This window comes from Gobio gobio, assembly GCF_949357685.1.
Source record: "Gobio gobio genome assembly, chromosome: 15".
NCBI lineage: Eukaryota > Metazoa > Chordata > Actinopteri > Cypriniformes > Gobionidae > Gobio > Gobio gobio.
Window position 1 is genome coordinate 29376624 of NC_137108.1, and position 20022 is coordinate 29396645.

Here is a 20022-nt window from a genome sequence, read left to right on the forward strand (position 1 = left end):
GGCAATCCACCAATTTGACAATCTTGTAAATATGTCGTTTTTAACATCCCTAATTTTCACTACATATATTATGACAGTTAACAGCGCTTCCACCATGTTTACAGTGTGTACAAACTGTCCCAGAGCATCTGTAGTGTACAATAGGACATGACCGAGTAATACTTTGGTATCCTCAGAAGTGAAATGGCTGGAGGACAGTTGAGGAAATTGGAAAAGGTTTCTGTGGTCGCTATTGTTCTTTCTTTAAAAACAGATCCACCACACCCCTTATTCTCCGACCACTCTCAGCTTTTCCCATGATCTCATCCTTCATCCTCCTTGTCTCCAAACCTGTTAAGAGAACAATGAGAGAAAAGGAACGTTCGTTGTGATAGGACAGACTATAAATATATATACAAAAAGTCTTATTCTATTCCTTTTAAATGATCATGTTGAATATGTAACAATAAAAAAAAAGTGATTTTATAAAATGATTCCTGCAGGCTAACTGATTTACAGGAAGTTTTATTAGAAAGTGGCTGCTGATGGCAAATAGGGGTTTCAGGTTTGGGTTTTGACGGTTACAATGCCCCTTCCTTTGTATCTTCAGGGAAACAGCCCCTCACGCATTCCAGTTGGACCTGTTCTTCAACAATGTGTCCAAACCCAACGCTCCAGTGTTTGACAGGCTGGGCAGGTACTGAATAAACTCACACATACACACCTGTGTAGGACAAGCTCAGCAAGAAATACAGTATGCCATCTCACAAATCTATACCTGAATAGATGCATGTACTTACTGTTTGCTTGTTCAATTCATTGATGTCTGTGTTTATTTCACACTAGCCTCGAGTACGATGAGAACAAATCAATAATCTTCAGGCCTAATGGAAAGGTAAGAGACCGTCTCATTACAGCCCAGCATCGTATTTCCATGTAAAAAACATGCATAAATCAATATGTTTGTGGTTTCTCCAAAATTGCTGACAGCAGATTTCCTCTGCTCAATAAATACTTCAAAAGCATTTTCCAGAGTCCACAATGTATTTGCACATGCCTCTGTAATGACTAAAGCTGTCAGCGCCTGCCCTCACATGGCTTGTAGGCAAATCAGCCTTCATTTGTGTTTTGGCCTGAGAGAGTCTTTTTGCTCCTCCCCTCTAGAGTCTCACACCGTGTCCAAATTTTCTTTTGTCTTTGTGTTATTGAAGATAAACACAGATGGGTTGGTCCTGCGTGGATGGTACACATGCCTGACGTTGGCAGTGTATGGCACAGCAGAGCGCCCTCACAGCCACGAGCGGGACTCTCCACCACCTCCTCCACCCCCTCCGCCTCAACAGCAGCAGCTGGGATCCAAGAGGACCATTAAGCTTGGTCAGCACAAATATTTTATACACAAATATAATGTCATTGCTTCGTGTGGAAAATTAAACGTCAATGTGTGTGAATCTCTAGCAGAGTGGGAGAATGAAGAGCAGTTTAACGGCAGCCCGCCCAGACCACAACCCAGAGGGCCACGGACCCCACCAGGACCCCCTCCTCCAGACGACGATGATGAGGAGGCGCTACCTGCACCTGGTCAATGTATGTCCATGTGGAAAAGATTATGAATATATACAGTGGCGATCAATGTGCTTCTGTTTTGAGTTTTCCTAATTTAATATTTTTTTTATAACACATGAGTGAAAAGTGGAATTAAAGGTTTTAATTTTCAGAGAATCTTATTTCTTCATTTTATGTCAATATTTCTCTGCTCAATATTTAAACCTGGTTTAAATGAAGAAATGGATTCCACTATATATTTTTTTAGCATTTTTACTCTTGCATTTTTGTTCTATTCTGACCCTTAAACTGAAAAAAGTAGTGCTGAGCACTGAACTTTGTTGTGTGTCTGTGCTTTAGGTCCAGTGAAGGTGGAGAGCACAGAACAGGGTGATGATTACCTGGAGCCTGTCTCACCTGAGCGAGGGTCTCTTCCTGCTGATGAGACCTACTCAGACGCAGAGCAGGAGGACGACGAGGGACCGGCTGATGATGAGGTGGATGAAGATGTGCCGTCTGAGGGAAGCGAGGGGGATGAAGATGATGAGGAAGATGAAGTGGGTGATGAGGTGACGGATGAAGATGCAGAAGGTGAGGAGTTGCACTGGAGTGAGGGTGAATAAACCAGGTGCTCAGTGGAAAAAATGACCCAGATATTTCACTTGCGAGGACAATGCTCCCTGATTGAAATTGTTACTTGCTAGATTTGCTAAGCTAGTGACATTGTAACAGATTTTCTGATTTCCATTTGCGCTTTTGGAAAGGCAACTTATGTGTGATGTGTTTGTTTTTTTTGTCTACAGGTGATGATGGATATGAGCAGATATCCAGTGATGAGGAAGATTTGGAGAGTGGGGCTTTCAAGCTGCCTGCCTTTGACCTGGACTACACACCTGAGGACCTCGCCTCACTACCGACTGTTCAGTACGATCCGTATGAGCGTGACCTCCGACCCCTCCAGCACTTCACCCCTCCGCACATCACGCGATATGAGGCGGAGATAAAACGCCTCAAAACGGTAGACGTCCAGGACTCGAGCTCCTCGTGGGCGGAGTCTGCCGCTAAACTCTCAGAGCTGTTAGAGGCCTGGGGGGAGGGGCAGGGGGCAGAGCGAGGGGCAGGATGGGTAACTGCATTAGAGGAAATCCCTGCCTTTCTAGTTAAAGGGTTGAGCTTCCTCTCGATAAAGGACCCTGATGTGCTGAGCGGAAAGTTGAAGCGGTTGGTCGACTGGAGCTGTGAAGCTCTTAATTTGGACTCTGCCCTGGCACAGCCCATAGCTCTGAACCTGCGCCAGCTCAAAGCAGGAACCAAACTGGCCTCTGCCCTGGCCGACTGTGGTGCCCAGGTTGTGCAGGATCTGCTGGAGAAAGGGATTGTTGGCAGCCTCCTTGGCTTGCTTTTTGCAGAGCATGTTTCCTCCACTCTGAAACTCTACGTGCTGCGCTCTCTCGACAGTATCATCAGTGAGCCCCAGGGCATTAAGGCGCTGCTCAGAGACCATCACCATGACAATGATGGAACAAGTGGCTACCAGCGTCTGCTGGATCTGTTTCTGTTGGACCAGACCGTACGTGTCGCAACGGCAGGTGCAGCTATTTTACATAAGGGACATTTTTATGAGGTTTTGACTGACCTGCAGAGGACAGCCAGCATTTGGGCTGAACGGCATGCCACGGGGGAGGTGGGGGAGCGAGAGGAGAGCGAGAGAGAAAGCACTGAGAGGGAAGGAGATGAGAGAGAGAGGGAAACCCAAGAGGTAGAGCGGGAAAGCCCAATGGACATCGATACCTTGCTGGAATCTGCCTCTTTGTCAGAAGGTGACCTAGAGAGACTGCAAGGTCTCCTGGAGGAACTGCTCCACCTGCTGGAGACAGCACCGCACTGTATGGTGCAGCCTCCTGGGAAAGCTTTCCCCACCAATGCACGGATTACTGGGCCACCAGAGCGAGATGATCCCTATCCAACACTGTACAGGTCAGTATCATGTGGCTAAAAAACTCATGATAATTGATATTAAAGCTACACTATTTACCTTTTTGTGTTTAAAATGTACAAAATGTTTATAATGATGAACGAGTACGTATGAATCCATCTTCCAAATGTGAATTTCTTACATCTTTGTGCCTGCTGATCACATTGTAACACTTATTTATACAGCAAAAAATACATTTTAAAAAGTTATAATATCGTGATATTGAGCCACTCGGAATCATAGCAAGGGACATTCCTTCACCGCGACAGCCCTACCAGTACCTGCATAACTCGTCATACGTAAACAGAGAAAAGTAGCTCTGGCTACAGTGTTATTCCACAAGACGCATGCAGTTTTGTTTATTAACCAAAAGTTACAATAGTGTTCCTTTAAGTTCAAATATATAGCATCTCTTTAATTATGTTTTATTTTTTACAGATACATGCATGCATGTCACCTTCTGGAATCCCTGGCAGTTGTTTTGTCATATCCGGCTACATGTGCTCACATCGGAGTCCTGCAGGCTGTCAGAGAGCTGATGCGTTTCCTGTCCCAGTCCCAACAGGGTCTCCTGTTCCTCCTAAGCCAGCACGAAACCATCAATTTGCTGCTTCGTCTCCTCACACCCCTTACTCATCTGACCCCACCCTCTCACTTGGCTCCACTGACACCCCTTTCAGAGGTTGAAGCTGAAGATGCTCCTGCAGTTGGAGAGGGGTCAATTGACGATGGTTTTTGGGTCTGGCTTATGCAAACTCTACATGCACTACAGGGTATTGCTGAGCTGAATGGGGCAGAGCTTGAAGATGGAGATAATCCAGATGTTTTGGCAACACTTCACAGCCTGTATCTCATTAGCTTTACCAGCACAGGCCGAAACGCGGTTGCGCACGCTTTCAGCTTGGATAATAACCTCAGCTGTCTGGTCAACCTGGTAGAGTTCCATGCCAAGGAGGGCCAAGGGTAAGAATATATGACATTGGTTGAAATAATGTCTGATTAATGATGACAAATAAAAATGTGATGCATGTTTTTTGACACCATATACAGAGGTTGTTAAGAAATTCAAATGGGGCATTTACAGAGAGGGCACTCCGTAGTCATTTTTTATTTAACATTAATATTTCTTGTTCTTTCTAACCTGCTGATTGTCTCTCACTCTCTTAGGGAAGGCAAAGCAAGGAAGTCTGTAACATATAACTATGCTTGTATGCTTGTACTGCTGGTGATTCAGACGTCAGGTGATCTCCGTATGATGGAGCACTATGCCTCTCCACTACTTAATGTTTGCAAAGCTGATGAAAACAATGCCAAGCTTCAAGGTTAGCCTTCTTTTGTTTTGCAGCACAAAAACACTTCAATGTCAGCCAAACCACCAGTTCCATGTTCTGTTAAGAAGAGTGTTTTTTCCCCCCAAGGCCTTAAAAGCCATTTTATAATATTTGTAAATGTAAGTACTTTCACATCTGACCTATATGATTAAATGTGTTTTTCAGAGCTGTCTAAGTGGATGGAGCCACTTGAAAAATTACATTATGATATCAGTGGCATTCCTACACTTATTGAGTACATAAAGCAGGTGAGCTTATCAACATCAGATTATAGAGAATGAGTTACAATATGCATGCCCATCTTATGTTAGGCATTGATCAAGGCATCAGAAAATACCGTAACTCCTTCACTCAAACACACAAATGCTATTTTCATATGATTGGGTCACACCATAATAAAGATGTCATGTATTATTAAATATGGTGTAGTAACTAAGGTTTGCTGTTTCTGTTGTCAGAATCTGGAGAACTTGATGACAGCAGATGGAGTGGGTCTTGTAAGTGCTCTCAGAGTGTTGTGCCACATTACTTGCCCTCCAACTACTGTGCCAGGTACTGTATTCCTTAATCTTAACTTTGCTTGTCTTAGCAAGATACTGAACAGATGAAGACATGACAAAAACTAATTAAATGTGTAAAAAATATCAGATGTGTGTGTTAGGCTTTGCAGTATAAATGCACCTAACATTGCTTACAAGTGCAGTATAAAAGCATTTAACAGGCCTTCCACTGTACATTTTTAGATGTATTCAGCAGCATATTATGCATTATCTAAATTGTTATAGAGAATTCTGGTATTGACTATTGAAATTGTCTAGTAAATCCCAATAAAATAATAGCTTATGTGTCCTGACATGGCTCCTTTTGTGTGTGCAGGTCAGCAGAAAGACTTGAAATGGAACCAGGCCATTATAGCCCTCTTCAGTGCAGAGGGCATGGACACGTTTATTAAAGTCCTCCAGAAGCTTACATCACTGCTGCTGCTGCCATGGCGACTGCATGGGCCAATGGGTCCCATAGCGCAGCGACTCATGATGCTGTCAGTGGCCTCCTGCTCGCTGAGACTCATCCGAGCCATGCTGACAGAGCTGCTGTGCGGGGGAACCTGTGAGTTCCGTGACGTGCGTGTGCCCTCCGTCTGTGTCGCCCTTCACAAGATCCTCTGCTCCACCCCGACAACCGGTCGCCTTGATGCAGAGGAGCTGCGTATCCAGGGAGACGTGACCGAGATAATGTTAACATTCACACATGCGGTTAGTGAACAGGAGACGGGATCAGAGGAGACCGTGGCTGGAAACAGCTGGTCTCTGATGCTGAAGGAAGTGTTGAACTCTATACTGACTGCTCCAGAGAACATCTACAGCAGCCTCAGTATGCTGTCAGAACTGCTTCCTCTGCCTCTGCCCATGCAGACCACACAGGTACTGAACACACATACACGGCTACAAGCACCTGTCACTGCTAGCTGCTGATTGTCCCACACACAGGAGCTCTGCTCCAAACACTAGTTAGCTGCCTAGCGACTTTTTTTTTTCTTTTAAAGGCAGCAAGTTTATGCTTCCATATCTATTGTGATCATTATTTAAAAGAATCTATGGAAAATAGTTTAATTAATTTAATCTCCTTCCATCTTCCTCTCTTAGGCACTATCAGTGCAAGACATCGGGGTTGCAATGAACACACGAAAGTTGTGGAGTGTGCACTTACACGCACAGGCTCGAGTATTACAGGAAGTGCTAAGGTGCGTGTGTGTCAGCAACTGTCCGCCTCTCCTCTCCATGCTCCGTCGTGTGTGTGTACAACTCTGCGATCTTGCTGCACCCACTGCGACTCTGGTAATGAGGACATTGCTGGAGCAGCTGCAGGAGGAAATGCAACAGTAAGACCACATTCATCACATTAAGGGCAGTTTGTTCATAGTTTGAGGATTTGTTTTAATGAGATATCAAGCCCCTGCTACTTCAGTTGTGGATGGATTAGTATAAATTCCAGACAGCTCAAATGGATTGTGTGTTGTGTGTTTAGGGAGGCAGCTGGCTCACGCTTGTTAAGGGTACTAGCCCTCCTCGACTCGCTGGCATCTCAACGGGCTTGCAAGGCGGCATTGTTGGCTCTGCTGAGTGGGTCTGCACGCATTGAGGGGCGGAATGATGGGAAAGTGGAGGACAAACTATCAGAGTTTCTTCCCTCTATGCTTGCCATGCTTGTCCTACCCACAGATGCCGGCCTGTCTGCACAGCAGAACGCTGAATTAACTGCTTCCATCTTTCAGTCACTCTGTGACCAGGATGTGTCGCTGGTCGTGAGTGGCTCGGGTGAAGCGTCAGTGTCCGAGGCAGAGCAGCTAGCTAACGCGCTGCCGACCAGAGACATGATGACATGCATATGTGATGGGATGTTGGAAGTTTTGGGAAATGCACACAGCAGCTACGCGCTCCAGCTCACATGTCTGCGAACCATGATGTTTCTCACAGAGCACGACTACGGTCTCTATCACCTCAAAAGGTGTCAGTCATTTCTCTCTACTTTAACTCTTAAAATATATATATTTTTTAACACAGTTGAATGTAATCTTTAGCAAATCTCATAAGGAATAACCATTTTTCATACTGTACATTATAATGTTGGGATGCCTACATTTTTAGATTAGATTGTCTTTTTATCGGTTATCAGCCATAACATGAAAATAATTATCGTGGCATCCCTAGACTTCTTTTCAGTAATATTAACATTTAAAATATTTGTGTGTGTGATATGTGTGCTTAATGTTCTTGTGTTTGTGTTCCAGCTCTCTGAAAAAACACAGCTTGGCCGTTTCCTCTCTGATCCGCAGGGAAATCACGTCCTTTAATAAAGAGTTATCTGAGCTTCTTTCAGCCCTTTTCGACTTTTTGAGACAGATTCTGAACAGTGAAACTATGGTAGGCAGACAACAGAATCAGTTCACATTTATTTGTGTGTGTATGCATCTATATATATATTCTTTTTGCTCTATAGGATGAAGACATAGACAGTCGATCTTTGGCGCTTAGTGTGAGCGACATGAAGCAGCTGCTGCAGTGGAAGGAGGACTCAGGGGAGCATCCGTTATCAGAACTGGAGAAACATATCACGGTAAATTTGGCAGCTTACGCTATACATCATAATTAAGCTGTGCCCTGTAGCATGCATAAAAGGAGACGCTTATATTAATCTTCTCCTACTCTATATAATTTCCCCATGTATGCAGAAGCTCTGTAAGGAGGATGAGTCTTTGGAAACTCTGCTTGAGAATGTTGCTGGACTGCGACAGATTATCGAAAGTTCTGGAGATGCCCCAACTAATGTAGAGCCTGAAACTGAGCCTATTTTACCTGCACCGGAGCCCCTTCAGACACAGTTCAATCACAGGTAATATGGACAGAGAGAGTAATTATGTGTGTGTGACAGGGTAATATCTAAAAATAAAACCATAAAAGATCGCTACATAAAATAAAATGGTTTCCAAGGCAATATTTCTCATTTTCATTTTGTTTAACTTGATAAAAATTAATTTAAAAAAACTATATAGACATATATATTTTTTTAAAACCACAACAAAATGTGTAAAACTTTTAAAACTAAAATTAAAATGAAAGCTAAAAATATATATATAAATTAGAAATATTAATAACTATGAACTATAGTATTTCAACGGTACTAAAATAAGTGTAGTGAGTCAACTACTAGGGTACTAAATGGGGATGGGTCACAATTGTCAATTAGTTGTCAGGCTCCAGACTAGTCGTGCATCTATGTATATTTTTTTCTACTTTTAGTAGCGTTTTAGTAGTTAATCTGTTTACATGGTAAAAACCCTTGAAAAGTTGCATGTTTACAATGGCACACTTTTTTGAGTGTCCTGAATGTTGTGATTTTTAGGTTAAAAATAGTTGTCAGAGCCGATAGCTTTGTGGGTAGCATTCTGACATGAACATCAGGCAACCCGAGTTCAATCCCAGTTTGTGGTCTTTTCTCAATCCCATCCCACTTTGCTTCCTGTCAGGTCGCTGTACTGTCCTGACCCAATAAAGGCAAAAAATGCAAAGTAAATTATCGCTTTTATTTTCTGTTGTGCATCTAGCTGTTTTTTAAACTAAAATGTGCCTTATTTAAACGCCCCCTCGAAATATGTCTATATGTGGTCAAGTGAACCTGAAAGCAGCCTAATTATACAGGCCACTTAATAAAAAAAAAGGTCAGGCAACCCACCAATTAGTTGATTTTGTACTTTTGTAGCTTTAAACATTCCTTGTGCTTAATGTTAATACTTGATCCAGATAAAATTCTGTATCATTGCATCCTGAAAATGTGTCTCCAACCATGTTACAATGTTTCTCTTTTTTCCCCTTGCTCACATGTTCTCTACCTTCAGGACAGTTTATGTTCTCTCAGATGTCCTGGACGAGCAGTTAAAGGCCCTGTGGTTCTCTCCATTCCAGTCAGATGAGTTGGAGACAGAAGTAGACATGGTGAGGAACATGTGTTTGAAGGAACAAATAATATATGTGTTCATAAAATATGTATTTAAACGATTTGATAGGTAAATAAACTTGTTATAAGGTAAAATGAATGAGGAAGTTTAATTGGAGTCAACTTTTGTGAATCTGAATCTTAAAGGGTTAGTTCACCCAAAAATGAAAATTCTGTCATTAATTACTCACCCTCATGTCGTTCCAAACCCGAAAAACCTTTGTTGATCGTCGAACACAAATTAAGATATTTTTGATGAAATCCAAGAGCTTTCTGACCCCTCCATAGACAACAACACAATGACCACCACATTCAAGTCCCAGAAAGGTAGTAAAGGTATCGTTAAAATAGTCCATGTGACTCCAGTGGTTCAACCTTAATGTTGTGAAGCAACGAGAATACTTTTTGTGTGCAATAAACAAAACAAAAAAAACTTTATTCAACAATCTCCTCCTACGCGATTCACGTAAGCACCACGTTGCAACTTAATTTAAGTTCCGAAGATGAACGAATGTCTTACTGGTTTGGAATGACATGAGGGTGAGTAATTAATGACAGAAATGTAATTTTTTGGGTGAACCCTTTAAGTTACTCTTAATTTTTATTAGTTCATGTGATCATTGTAAATGTATGTGCCACAGGTGAAAGTAGACCTAGTTGCTCTGGCCCAGCAGTGTTGTCCAGACTTAGACCTGAAGGCAGAGTTAGAACGATCGTTCCTCACTGAACCCACTTCCCCAGGACACAGCAAAACAACCAAAGGCTTCAGACTGGGCAAGCACAAACATGAGACCTTCATCACATCCAGGTACACACCATTCTAGTCAGAGATTACTATTTTACCTTGAATGTATAAACTCTATAAAGCTACAAATCATTTTCTTTGTTTGCAGTGGGAAGTCAGATTATGTGGAGCCTGCAAAACGAGCTCATATCATGGCAGCCCCTCGGGGTCGGGGCCGTGGTGCATTTGGCCAGCTCAATCGACCACATGACATTTTCCGCCAGCGCAAGCAGAACACCAGTCGGCCTCCTTCCATGCATGTAGATGATTTCCTTGCCGCAGAGTTCAAGGATGTTGGTCCGCCCACCGGCATGACCCTGCCAAAACGACCACCAAAGGGAGGAGGAGCCAAACCACCGACTAGAGGCTTGTTCACTGGAGGAACCAGAGGGAGAGGCTTCCAGAGTCACACACGCTTCTTCACTCCACCAGCCCCCAAGAGTGTTCTGCTCGCTGGTACACGCATATGTTTAATTCAGCACATATATATATACTCTGTACTCCTTTTTGCATGTGGCTGATTAAACCTGTGAAAAATAATTTCAAATAATTTGTGTGTTTTAGGAAACTATCCACGCCGCGAAGGTGGCCGTGGCTCCACTTGGAGCACTCCGGTGACAGCTGTCACTCACAGAGGGACTTACAGTGAACCTCGCGGAGGACAAAGCAACTTCACCCGACCGTTGCCCTCCAGACAGCCACCTACAGGTAGGCCCCCATCCTTTTTTTTAAATAATATAGAAACAATATAAAATAGCTATTTAATAACCATTAAACATGACACTGACAGCTTATAAGGTTCTTAGATAAACAAGACCAAATATATTGACCAAGCAGATTAGTTTGTATTTTACTTTTTTGGGATTTTCAGCATTTGCTGATGACAATGCCTGCTTGACTGATTGACTAGTAAAAGTCATTTTACTAGTTCCACTGTGTCACTTCTAAAATCTACCGACAGCCCTTGTGTTATGTGTAGAAAATAAACAGATACTGTAACACACATTTTCTGTTTGGAAATATTTCTACTTCATAATAATTTATATAATTTTACATAATATATTTATATAAACAATTTTAATTTATATTTCAATTATTTAATAAAGTACAATTTATTTAAAAATCTAAAATAACTAGGTTTGTTTATATTTATTATGTGGCTTAACTACATTTAACTACAAATAAAATATGAAATGTATTTATATATTTTAAGCCACTATTAAAAAAGCCCTATTTTAAATAATTATTTATATAATAAAATATTTATGCAATGTTTATTTTATATGTATTGTAGTATTTATGGTATATAATATATACTAATGATAATTCAATTACATATCTTCAGGCATTGGCTATTAAAATTGTATAGCTTAACTATATTTATAGAATATAAAAATGTATAATATTAATTTGATTTATATAATTTAAGCCACTATTAAAAAATATTGTTCAAGCCCTATTTTAAACTTAAGTGATGCATTTATAATTATTTATTTATTTATTTATATATATATATATATATATATATATATATATATATATATATATATATGGTATATATATATATATATATATATATATATATATATATATACCATATCTCAACCATATTTATAGTATTTAAATATGACAAAAATAATAAGAGTTGAGTTATATATATCTTTAAGCATTGACTGTTGGTGATAGTGCCACCTTCTGGCTGTTTCCCTTACTAGTGACTTCTTTATAATCATTAAAGTTGCAAACTAATGAATGAAATGTTTTAAATGGCTCTTTAGCTCACCCTACAGCTCTACCAAACAGATACTGACCCCCCTCTCCTAACTCTTCAGGTGCTTACCGATTGGCTCCTCGAGACAGAGCCAACAGAGGCAGAGGGACAGGCCTGTCCTGGTTGAGTGGTGGAGTTAATGTAGGAGGAGGTGGAATAAGTGGCGGTGGACGTGGTCAAGGGAAGTTCAGCAGTGGAGGAAGCGGAGGCGGACGGGGCCGACACGTCCGCTCATTTACTCGCTAAACGCTGCCTTGAGCAAAGCAGACTCAGCCGCCAGGCTCTAAAGGACCAATCAGGATGTGGATCTGCTGTTTCTGTTGCAACCACCGACTGATATTGTGTATATCATTGTCATGTTTTGTGTTTCTCTCATTTTTAAAACTGTTAAATATGATTAAATTCTTGTGAGGATATGTTTGAGTGTATTTTTATAGAACAATCCACAGTGTAATTTGTCAAAATTGTTTTAATATCAACAAATGTAGCAGAATGCATCTATGTTGCTCTTTTAAATTGGAAAACAAGCCTCTCATATTCTAAAAACATACCAAAAAAAAAAAAATTACACAATTTGGTTTAATCTTAGCACCTGGCCCGTCTCAGAGCACTCATTCAGTTTACAGAAGATGAGTTCCAAGAAGTGTGTTCCCTTTACTGTTCTATTGTGAAAATCAGCATCCTCAGATAACTGTCACCTCTCTATTCTTCCTTTTGATGCAGTCCAAAGCTAGGCTTCGTGGGCTTGGTTTTCTCTGCACCTCAGCAGGGGGCGGAGCTGCAGCTTCAGAGGGTGTGGCTGGCCTGAGCCCCTCCCTTTTTAAAAGTTCAAGAAGCTCTGCCTTCTCAAGCTCTGCCCTCTCTAGCTCTTGTCTGCGCGCTCTCTCTGCACCCAGTAAAATGCGGACGTCTGACATGACGCGGGACAGCTGGCCCTTTGCACAAACACACACCTGTCAGCAACTTACTGCACACACAAAAAGCCTGTCGATGTGAAAAGTATCGCACCTTAAGTTCGTCCACTTCACTCCTCAGCAAACTCTCCTTCTGCACCATGTGTCGTCTTTGGGAATCCAAACGAGATTCCATTTCATGCCTCACCTCTTCGACTTTGCAGTCTAATTCTGCCCTGTAATAAACACAGACGTTTTTCTAACCTTACAGCATTTACATGGTCACAATTCATATGACTTAAGCAGTATGTTTCTACCGGAGCATGTCCAGCTCAGCTCGTAGCTCTGATACACAGTTGTGTTGGACCTCTTCATTGTTTAGGATTGTGTATCCACAGCCGCTTGCGCAAACTCTACTGCTGTATTCGCACACACACAGATGAGCTTCCAGAGAGCGCCGCGACACCTGAACTGGGCAGCCTGAACGAATGCAGAGAAACATTGACAAAGACAGAAGAAACCCTGGCACATGGCAAATGTTCATGCACAGAGAAATATTGTTGGAAGAATCTAAGAGGCAGGGCTGATCAATAAGGACGGCCCTAGTGAAAATGATCTAGTTGGCTGACAAATGAGGATTTGTCAAAATTTGATGGTACTGCTACTGTAAGAATGGGTTGAAAACTACAAACCAATCAATATTTTTTTCCCATGCATGCCAACATTTTCCAGCCAAAGTGTTAATGAATTTATGACTGCCTTTGTGTTCTGTTTAATTATTGTGTATAATGTTACTGCCAATTCTCTTTGTGAAGGAAACTTAACATTTGATAAACATGAAATGTAAAATATTTTTTAAAATATTAAATACATTTAAAACTATACATTTAAAATGATAAATCTAAATATTTTATCTAAATGATACATTTATAACAATTTTAAATATACTCTACTGTTCAAAAGTTGGGGGTCAGTAAGATTTTTGCATGCTTTTGAAGGATGTCTCATGCTCACCAAGGTTGCATTGATTTGATCAAAAATACAGCATAAACAGTAATATTGTGAAACTTTGTTTTATTTTTAAATATATTTCTGTGATTATATGTGCTGATTTGGTGCTCAAGAAAAATGTTGAAAATAGCTGTGCGGCTTAAAATTTATGTAGAAACTGATTTTTTTCAGTATTCTTTGATGAATAGACAGTTCAGACGAATATTTATTTGAAATTGAAATCTTTTGTAACATTATAAATGCTTTTACTCTCACTTTTGATCAATTTTATGCATCCTTGCTGAATAAACAAATTCAACCAGAAATCTTTTTTTTTTTTTTTACTATCCCCAAACTTTTGAACGGTAGTATATGCAAGCAGTTTCCAAATGTTTATGAATTTATGACTGTCTTTGAGTTTGCTGTACAATAATAATTACTGTATGTCCAGCTATTATCTTTGTGAAGAAAAAAAATAAATGTGAATAATATTTTTTTAAATACGAAAAAATAAAAATTATTTGTTTCAAATCCTAATACAAAAACATAAATGAATACAAATTTGAAATGTATAATTTTTGGCAAGCCAATAAAAATATTGGCAGGGCAAGTGGGGGAAAAAAACCCTTATTGTTAAAGAAAAAGACACACAGAGTTTGTAAAACACACATGAAACACAGAACACCTACCACAACGGTAACACAAGTACTCGTCACCTGCATATTTAAATACATACATCCACACACAAACAGAAGGATTAGGGAATGCTGCATTAGGTTTACTGAAACTAATACATATCTATTATGTGCAAGAATCTACCTCTGTTAGCTCATTAACTACTCAATTGTATTAACCCTGAGATAAACGTTTCACCTCATTGGCTGCCTGAGGGGGTCCCTCATTAATAATTAAAGATGTGATTACTGAGCATTAGGCGCTCTATCTTGCGGTTACAACACTCATTCATCTGCGCTTTGTATAGTATGTATAAAAGAGGCAGTAGCCACCGGTCCCCTGCCAAAAAAAGTGTGAGTACAGGTACTAAGATATAGTTATAGGCTATATATAAATGCTTGTTTATGTGTACCTGCATTACTGCAGTTCAGCAAAGCGTAATCACACTGCTGCTCATGCCGATGAATAGACTCCAGGGCACATATGACCTCACAACCTTGTGGCCGGAACACACACCTCACCTGCAGCCTTGCTAAATCATTCCTCATGTATCTGTAACACACAACACACATGTATGTCATATGAATAGGTAATAGGCATGATTCAATAAAATGAATTAACATTAAAGTTATCGGAAGTGATTTTTTGCAAGTACAGGTGCTTAATACATCTGTGGTACCTGAATAGAGGGCGTAGATGTGTGATGTCTAAAGGCAAGCGGTCCTCAGGACAGCTGTTATGGTGGATGAGCCATCCGTGAATGCAGGTGCTGCAGAAGGCATGTTCACACGGAGCCTGCAGAGGATCTTCTAACACATCCCGACATACACAGCACAGCAGACCCTCGTTTACATAGCCTACAAAGCGTTCCAGATCGTAGCCCATCCTAGAGGAGACACACACGCACACAGTAAAATAATTATAATAACTAAAAAGCTGCCTCGTGGTTAAGACATGTTACATTAATATAATGGGGAAAATGCCTAATTTAATTTAATTTTAAAATCGAATAAAACACTGCAACCCTACAGAGGATTAGCAGCTCGGAGAATGGATCGATGGATGGATACAACAATACAGAAAATACAAATATTACATAATTTACACATAATCAAGGCACGCAATTTTTAAATAAAGTATTTAAAAACAGACATTTAGCAAAATAAAAAAAGGACTTTACAGCAAAATAAATGAAAAAGTTTTTGCTAAATAGGTTAAACCTTTGAAAACTGAAATGTAACAATAATATGTATTTTACATTGAAAAATTATAATATATATATATATATATATATATATATATATATATATATATATATATATATATATATATATATATATATATATATATATATATTATAATTTAAAAAAAATGTATTACATTACCTAAATAATTATAACAACATAAAGTTGTCTCATGGTTATAACAAGTTACATTAATATAATGGAAAAAAACGCTTAATTTGATTTCCTTTTTAAATCCAAATAATACAAAAAATACAAAGATTACAAATTTTGCATATCAATATTTATATATATATATATATATTTTTTTTTTTTTTTTTCTTATTTAACTTTTAAAAACAGACATTTAGCAAAATAAAAAAGGGACTTTACAGCAAAATAAATGAAAATGTTTTGCTAAATATGTTAAACCTTTGAAAACTGAAATGTAACAATAATATGTATTTTACATTGAAAAATTAAAATACATATATATATTATAATTTTTACAAAAATTATTACATTACCTAAATAATTATAACAACATAAAGTTGTCTCATGGTCAGGGTTCTTGCAGGTTTCAGAAAGTCAAATTTAAGACCTTTTTAAGACATTTTAAGACCATAAAGATTGAAATGTAAGACCTATACGACGCATTACCAAAATTATTTAAATCAAAGAAATAATAAAAAAAGCAATAAAGCAATGACATTAGTAACCCTCCACAGCCAACAACGTGCCAAATGCCCAAAACCTTAGGCCCAAAATGAAAATAGGCTAAAACAAACTTGCCCTCAAATAGAATAGATTACAAAACAGCATATTAATAGCCTAAGAGATTGAACAGAGGATGCACTAGGGAGATAGGATAAACTAGGGATGCACGATTTGGGGAAGATATCTAATTGCGATTAATCTGGTAAAAATGCAAAATCTTTTTTTTCTTTTTTACAAATGAAAAGTGTATGCATTTTATGTATTAATGTTTATATATTAACGAGACTAATAATAATGATTATATTCAATAAATACAAATATTTAACTAAATTTTAAATATTACTATTACAATAACATTTTAATTATTAAAAAAAAATAGAGTATTTAAGAATAAATATAACAATATAATAATAATACTAATAAAAAAACATTTATATTTTACAGAAAACTTATTTTACAAAAAAAACCTGCTGGGTTACCTGTTAATATGCAGACAGCCTATGACTAAAAATCATTATAACGGTCTAAAGATTTATTGTATATAAATAAAGAAATTCTCTGCTTTTTATCTGTGATATAAATTTCTTAAAGTCTATGTATTTAATATGAAATATGAGCCTCTTATGCATCCACTGTGGGGGGAAAACTGTACATTGGAGAAAAACATATGGGTTGTCATATAAATTTATTTAGAGAGAAGTATTATTTTTCATATTTGTTACCCAAACTTTCATTCAAACTGGAAGCCAGAAGGCGCCCTCGAGCAGAAACTCCACATTTGCCTTAGAGAAGTAATCATTAGCCCTAACGTGAAGCTAGCGATGTAGGATAAACTGAAGATAGAAACGCTTTGACTGATGAAACGAAGACAATAAACACGACTGCATCAACATATGGTGTATTTGAGTTCTTCAAGCCTTCACTATTTTCATAATAATAAGGTATGCAGTGCTAATTGAGTGCAGTCTTTATCACTGTTTAGATTAATATAAAACAATGCATGTCTGCCTCATTCTGTCCAGAAAAATACAACGTTATTAAATGTAGACATATTTTGCGGGCAGGTAATTGCATTTATCACGGGATTTGTAGTTTTATCACCGAGTACGTGTACCAACACCCCCAGAAAGAACTACAACACACCGAACGAACGCTCTGAGGGCGGCGCAGCAAAGACTCTGGAGCTCCACTTTGAGCTCCGCTTTCGCGATTCGATACTTTTTTGCTACAGTGTAACATTAATAACTTTCTGCAGCCAGCATTTCTGGAAATGAACGAGGATAACACTTTTTTTTAAGACCTAACTAAATTAAATTTAAGACCTCGGGTGAAAATCTGGCCGTTTTTCAGACGTTTTAAGGCCTTAAATTAAAAGAAATTAATTTTAGACATTTTAAGACTTTTTAAGACCCCGCGGGAACCCTGCATGGTTATAACAAGTTACATTAATATAATGGAAAACAACGCTTAATTTGATTTCCTTTTTAAATCCAAATAATAAAAAAAAAATACAAAGATGACATATTTTGCATATTTATATATATATATATATATATATATATATATATATATATATATATATATATATATATATATTTTTTTTTTTTTTTTTTTTTTTTTTATTATTATTTAACTTTTAAAAACAGAAATGTAGCAAAACATTTACTTTATTTTTATTTTGTAAAATTTTCTTAAACCTTAGTGCAAAAATGTAAGAAAAAGCTTTATTGTTCATTAAAATAAACAATAGATTTGTGGTAAATGTCGTAAATCTTTGAAAACGGAAAGTTAACAATATTTATTTTGCATTAAAAAATGTAAGACGTTTAAATATTTACTGTATGTGTACACTAAAACATACAGGCTATTAATGTACGCTTAACAGCATAACAAATTAAAATATTTTAAATATATATATAAATATATAAATGACATTACCTGACAGAGTCTGTGGTCTCTTCTCTCCCCCTCTCCTCTCAGGTGTGGTTGTTGAAGATGGTCTGGTCAGTTGCCATAGAAACAGCCAGGTGGCAGCTGTTGTAGGACTGAAACATGAGTGGGTGGGGTTACGAGTGTAGAAATTCACAAGGGATCTGAGATCAGTGTGCCATCTTCATTTATGCTAAATATTAGGAAATAGACCCTTTAATGTGTATAAAATTGTGTGGAATGCAATTTATGAGGCACCTTTGCTAAGCAACCTGTACAACAGACCATCTAATGTCCAACAAATTTGCAAGAACTCAACACACACCGGTCGAGATCCCTTAGACTCAGAGAAACCCTCTGGGAAACTCTTGTTCTGTGATCAAATGAAACTAAAGCACCTGGCAACCCCACACACAAATACACAGAGGGCCACACCAGCACCAGATACACATAAAAAAAAAAAACATATTTGACAACACAAATATCCTACACATCCAAAGGGATATTTCTGGTGTCTTTGAATAGTAAACTTAAAAAAACAAAAACAACAACTCATAAATAAATTGCCTATTTGAGATTAAATGCAAGATGTTTTTCCCCCCTCATTGACATCCTGTACACATTCCTCAAAAACAACCGCCTAAACATAACAGGTGACCTTTACAAGTGTTCCCGCACCTGTCTGGCCATGTGAGGCTTGTGGCTCGAGCATTTAACGCTAAATTATTGCTTTTGTAAAATGCGGAGCTCCAGTTAAATGCATAATCCATTACAGATTGACAGGTAATACTACAATAATCATGAATTCTTTTATGAAGGAGAGGAAGTTTGTCTGTGCTGCTGTGTTTATGTCTGGGCACTCTCACTGTCTAAAAGAGCTCTGTTCTTCATGGCTGTGCTGGGATTACACAGGATTACGCTTTCCCACTCTCTGATTGGATTATTTTCTACATGGCTAGCTACTAGCCTTACTTTTAGAAATGCAGCGGTATATAAAACATTGACACAACACAAGCAGATGTGCATCTGTGCACATGCAAGAGTCAAAACAGTAAAATCAGCACCATATATAAAAATGACTAAAGTCAATGTTCCTGTACATTTTGACTAATGAATTTACATGACTTTTCCAGTCATTCATCATTTCAAATGTGTTTTTATTTTAATACTTTACTCGCAAAGAACAATTACTAGATATTGAGCATAACAAATATATATATATGCTATAGACACTATACTTTTTAAGATTTAGTTTTCCATATAATTTCCAGGACTGGAAATAATAATTGCCTGACATATTAGAGTATACTGCTTGCAAGTAGAATATGTATCTCTACAGTTAATATGAATCTAAAGCATGAATGATAGCAAATTAATGTAAGACAAGGATCTAAGTCTGATTTAATTTTGGACTGAATCAAAGACATACAAAACAGTAAACAGTTGTTAAGTAATGTGAAAGATATAACTGTTTGCATGGTCATGATTGTTGTATAATGTACATGAATTAAAACAAAACAAGTAAGGGTTAATAATGTGTAAATTGCACTGAGTAGCCTACTTGCCTGGTTGGTAAGTGATGCTTGACAGGGATCAGATTTTTCAGACGTCTTCTGTATTTGCTTCATTTACCTCTGATGGATTAATTATTATTATTTATTTTTTTTGCAGACAATATTTACTGTCAGGTTTCTTTGACACTGTTCTCTTGACTGTTGA

General features: G+C 38.3%; 2 protein-coding genes across 7 annotated transcripts in view; one reads left to right on the forward strand and one right to left on the reverse strand.

The window, feature by feature from the left end:
* virma (vir like m6A methyltransferase associated) overlaps positions 1-12428 on the forward strand; it is a gene marked incomplete at its 5' end in the record, with an annotated part of 36540 nt that extends 24112 nt beyond the window's left edge. Inside the window, 21 exons of one of the 3 annotated variants that reach the window (XM_079837992.1) lie at positions 590-676; positions 826-874; positions 1191-1356; positions 1438-1566; positions 1885-2115; positions 2328-3501; positions 3938-4462; positions 4667-4821; positions 4996-5078; positions 5289-5382; positions 5707-6251; positions 6474-6709; positions 6856-7335; positions 7619-7751; positions 7828-7944; positions 8060-8220; positions 9224-9320; positions 9963-10129; positions 10215-10561; positions 10670-10813; positions 11938-12428. In XM_079837992.1, coding sequence (XP_079694118.1) covers positions 590-676; positions 826-874; positions 1191-1356; positions 1438-1566; positions 1885-2115; positions 2328-3501; positions 3938-4462; positions 4667-4821; positions 4996-5078; positions 5289-5382; positions 5707-6251; positions 6474-6709; positions 6856-7335; positions 7619-7751; positions 7828-7944; positions 8060-8220; positions 9224-9320; positions 9963-10129; positions 10215-10561; positions 10670-10813; positions 11938-12122 — 5305 coding nt within the window. In that variant the 3' untranslated portion in view covers positions 12123-12428. The remainder of the gene's footprint in view (positions 1-589; positions 677-825; positions 875-1190; positions 1357-1437; positions 1567-1884; positions 2116-2327; positions 3502-3937; positions 4463-4666; positions 4822-4995; positions 5079-5288; positions 5383-5706; positions 6252-6473; positions 6710-6855; positions 7336-7618; positions 7752-7827; positions 7945-8059; positions 8221-9223; positions 9321-9962; positions 10130-10214; positions 10562-10669; positions 10814-11937) is intronic. The other 2 variants (XM_079837993.1, XM_079837994.1) reach the window with 2 other exon arrangements.
* Positions 12298-20020, reverse strand: rnf41l (ring finger protein 41, like). Of its 4 annotated transcripts, none has more exons than XM_079837996.1 (8): positions 19869-20017; positions 18313-18419; positions 15114-15320; positions 14847-14986; positions 14449-14475; positions 13087-13249; positions 12885-13005; positions 12329-12805 (listed from the first exon to the last, which is right to left on the reverse strand). In XM_079837996.1, exons 3-8 carry the CDS (start codon positions 15317-15319, stop codon positions 12560-12562), a joined length of 903 nt encoding a protein of 300 aa, XP_079694122.1. In that variant the 5' UTR covers position 15320; positions 18313-18419; positions 19869-20017; the 3' UTR covers positions 12329-12559. The 4 variants fall into 4 exon arrangements, with proteins under 4 accessions (XP_079694123.1, XP_079694122.1, XP_079694124.1 ...); XM_079837995.1 differs by having other exon boundaries at positions 12334-12811; XM_079837997.1 differs by lacking the exon at positions 14449-14475 and having other exon boundaries at positions 12298-12811; positions 19869-20020.
* Between the last annotated feature and the right edge of the window lie 2 nt (positions 20021-20022).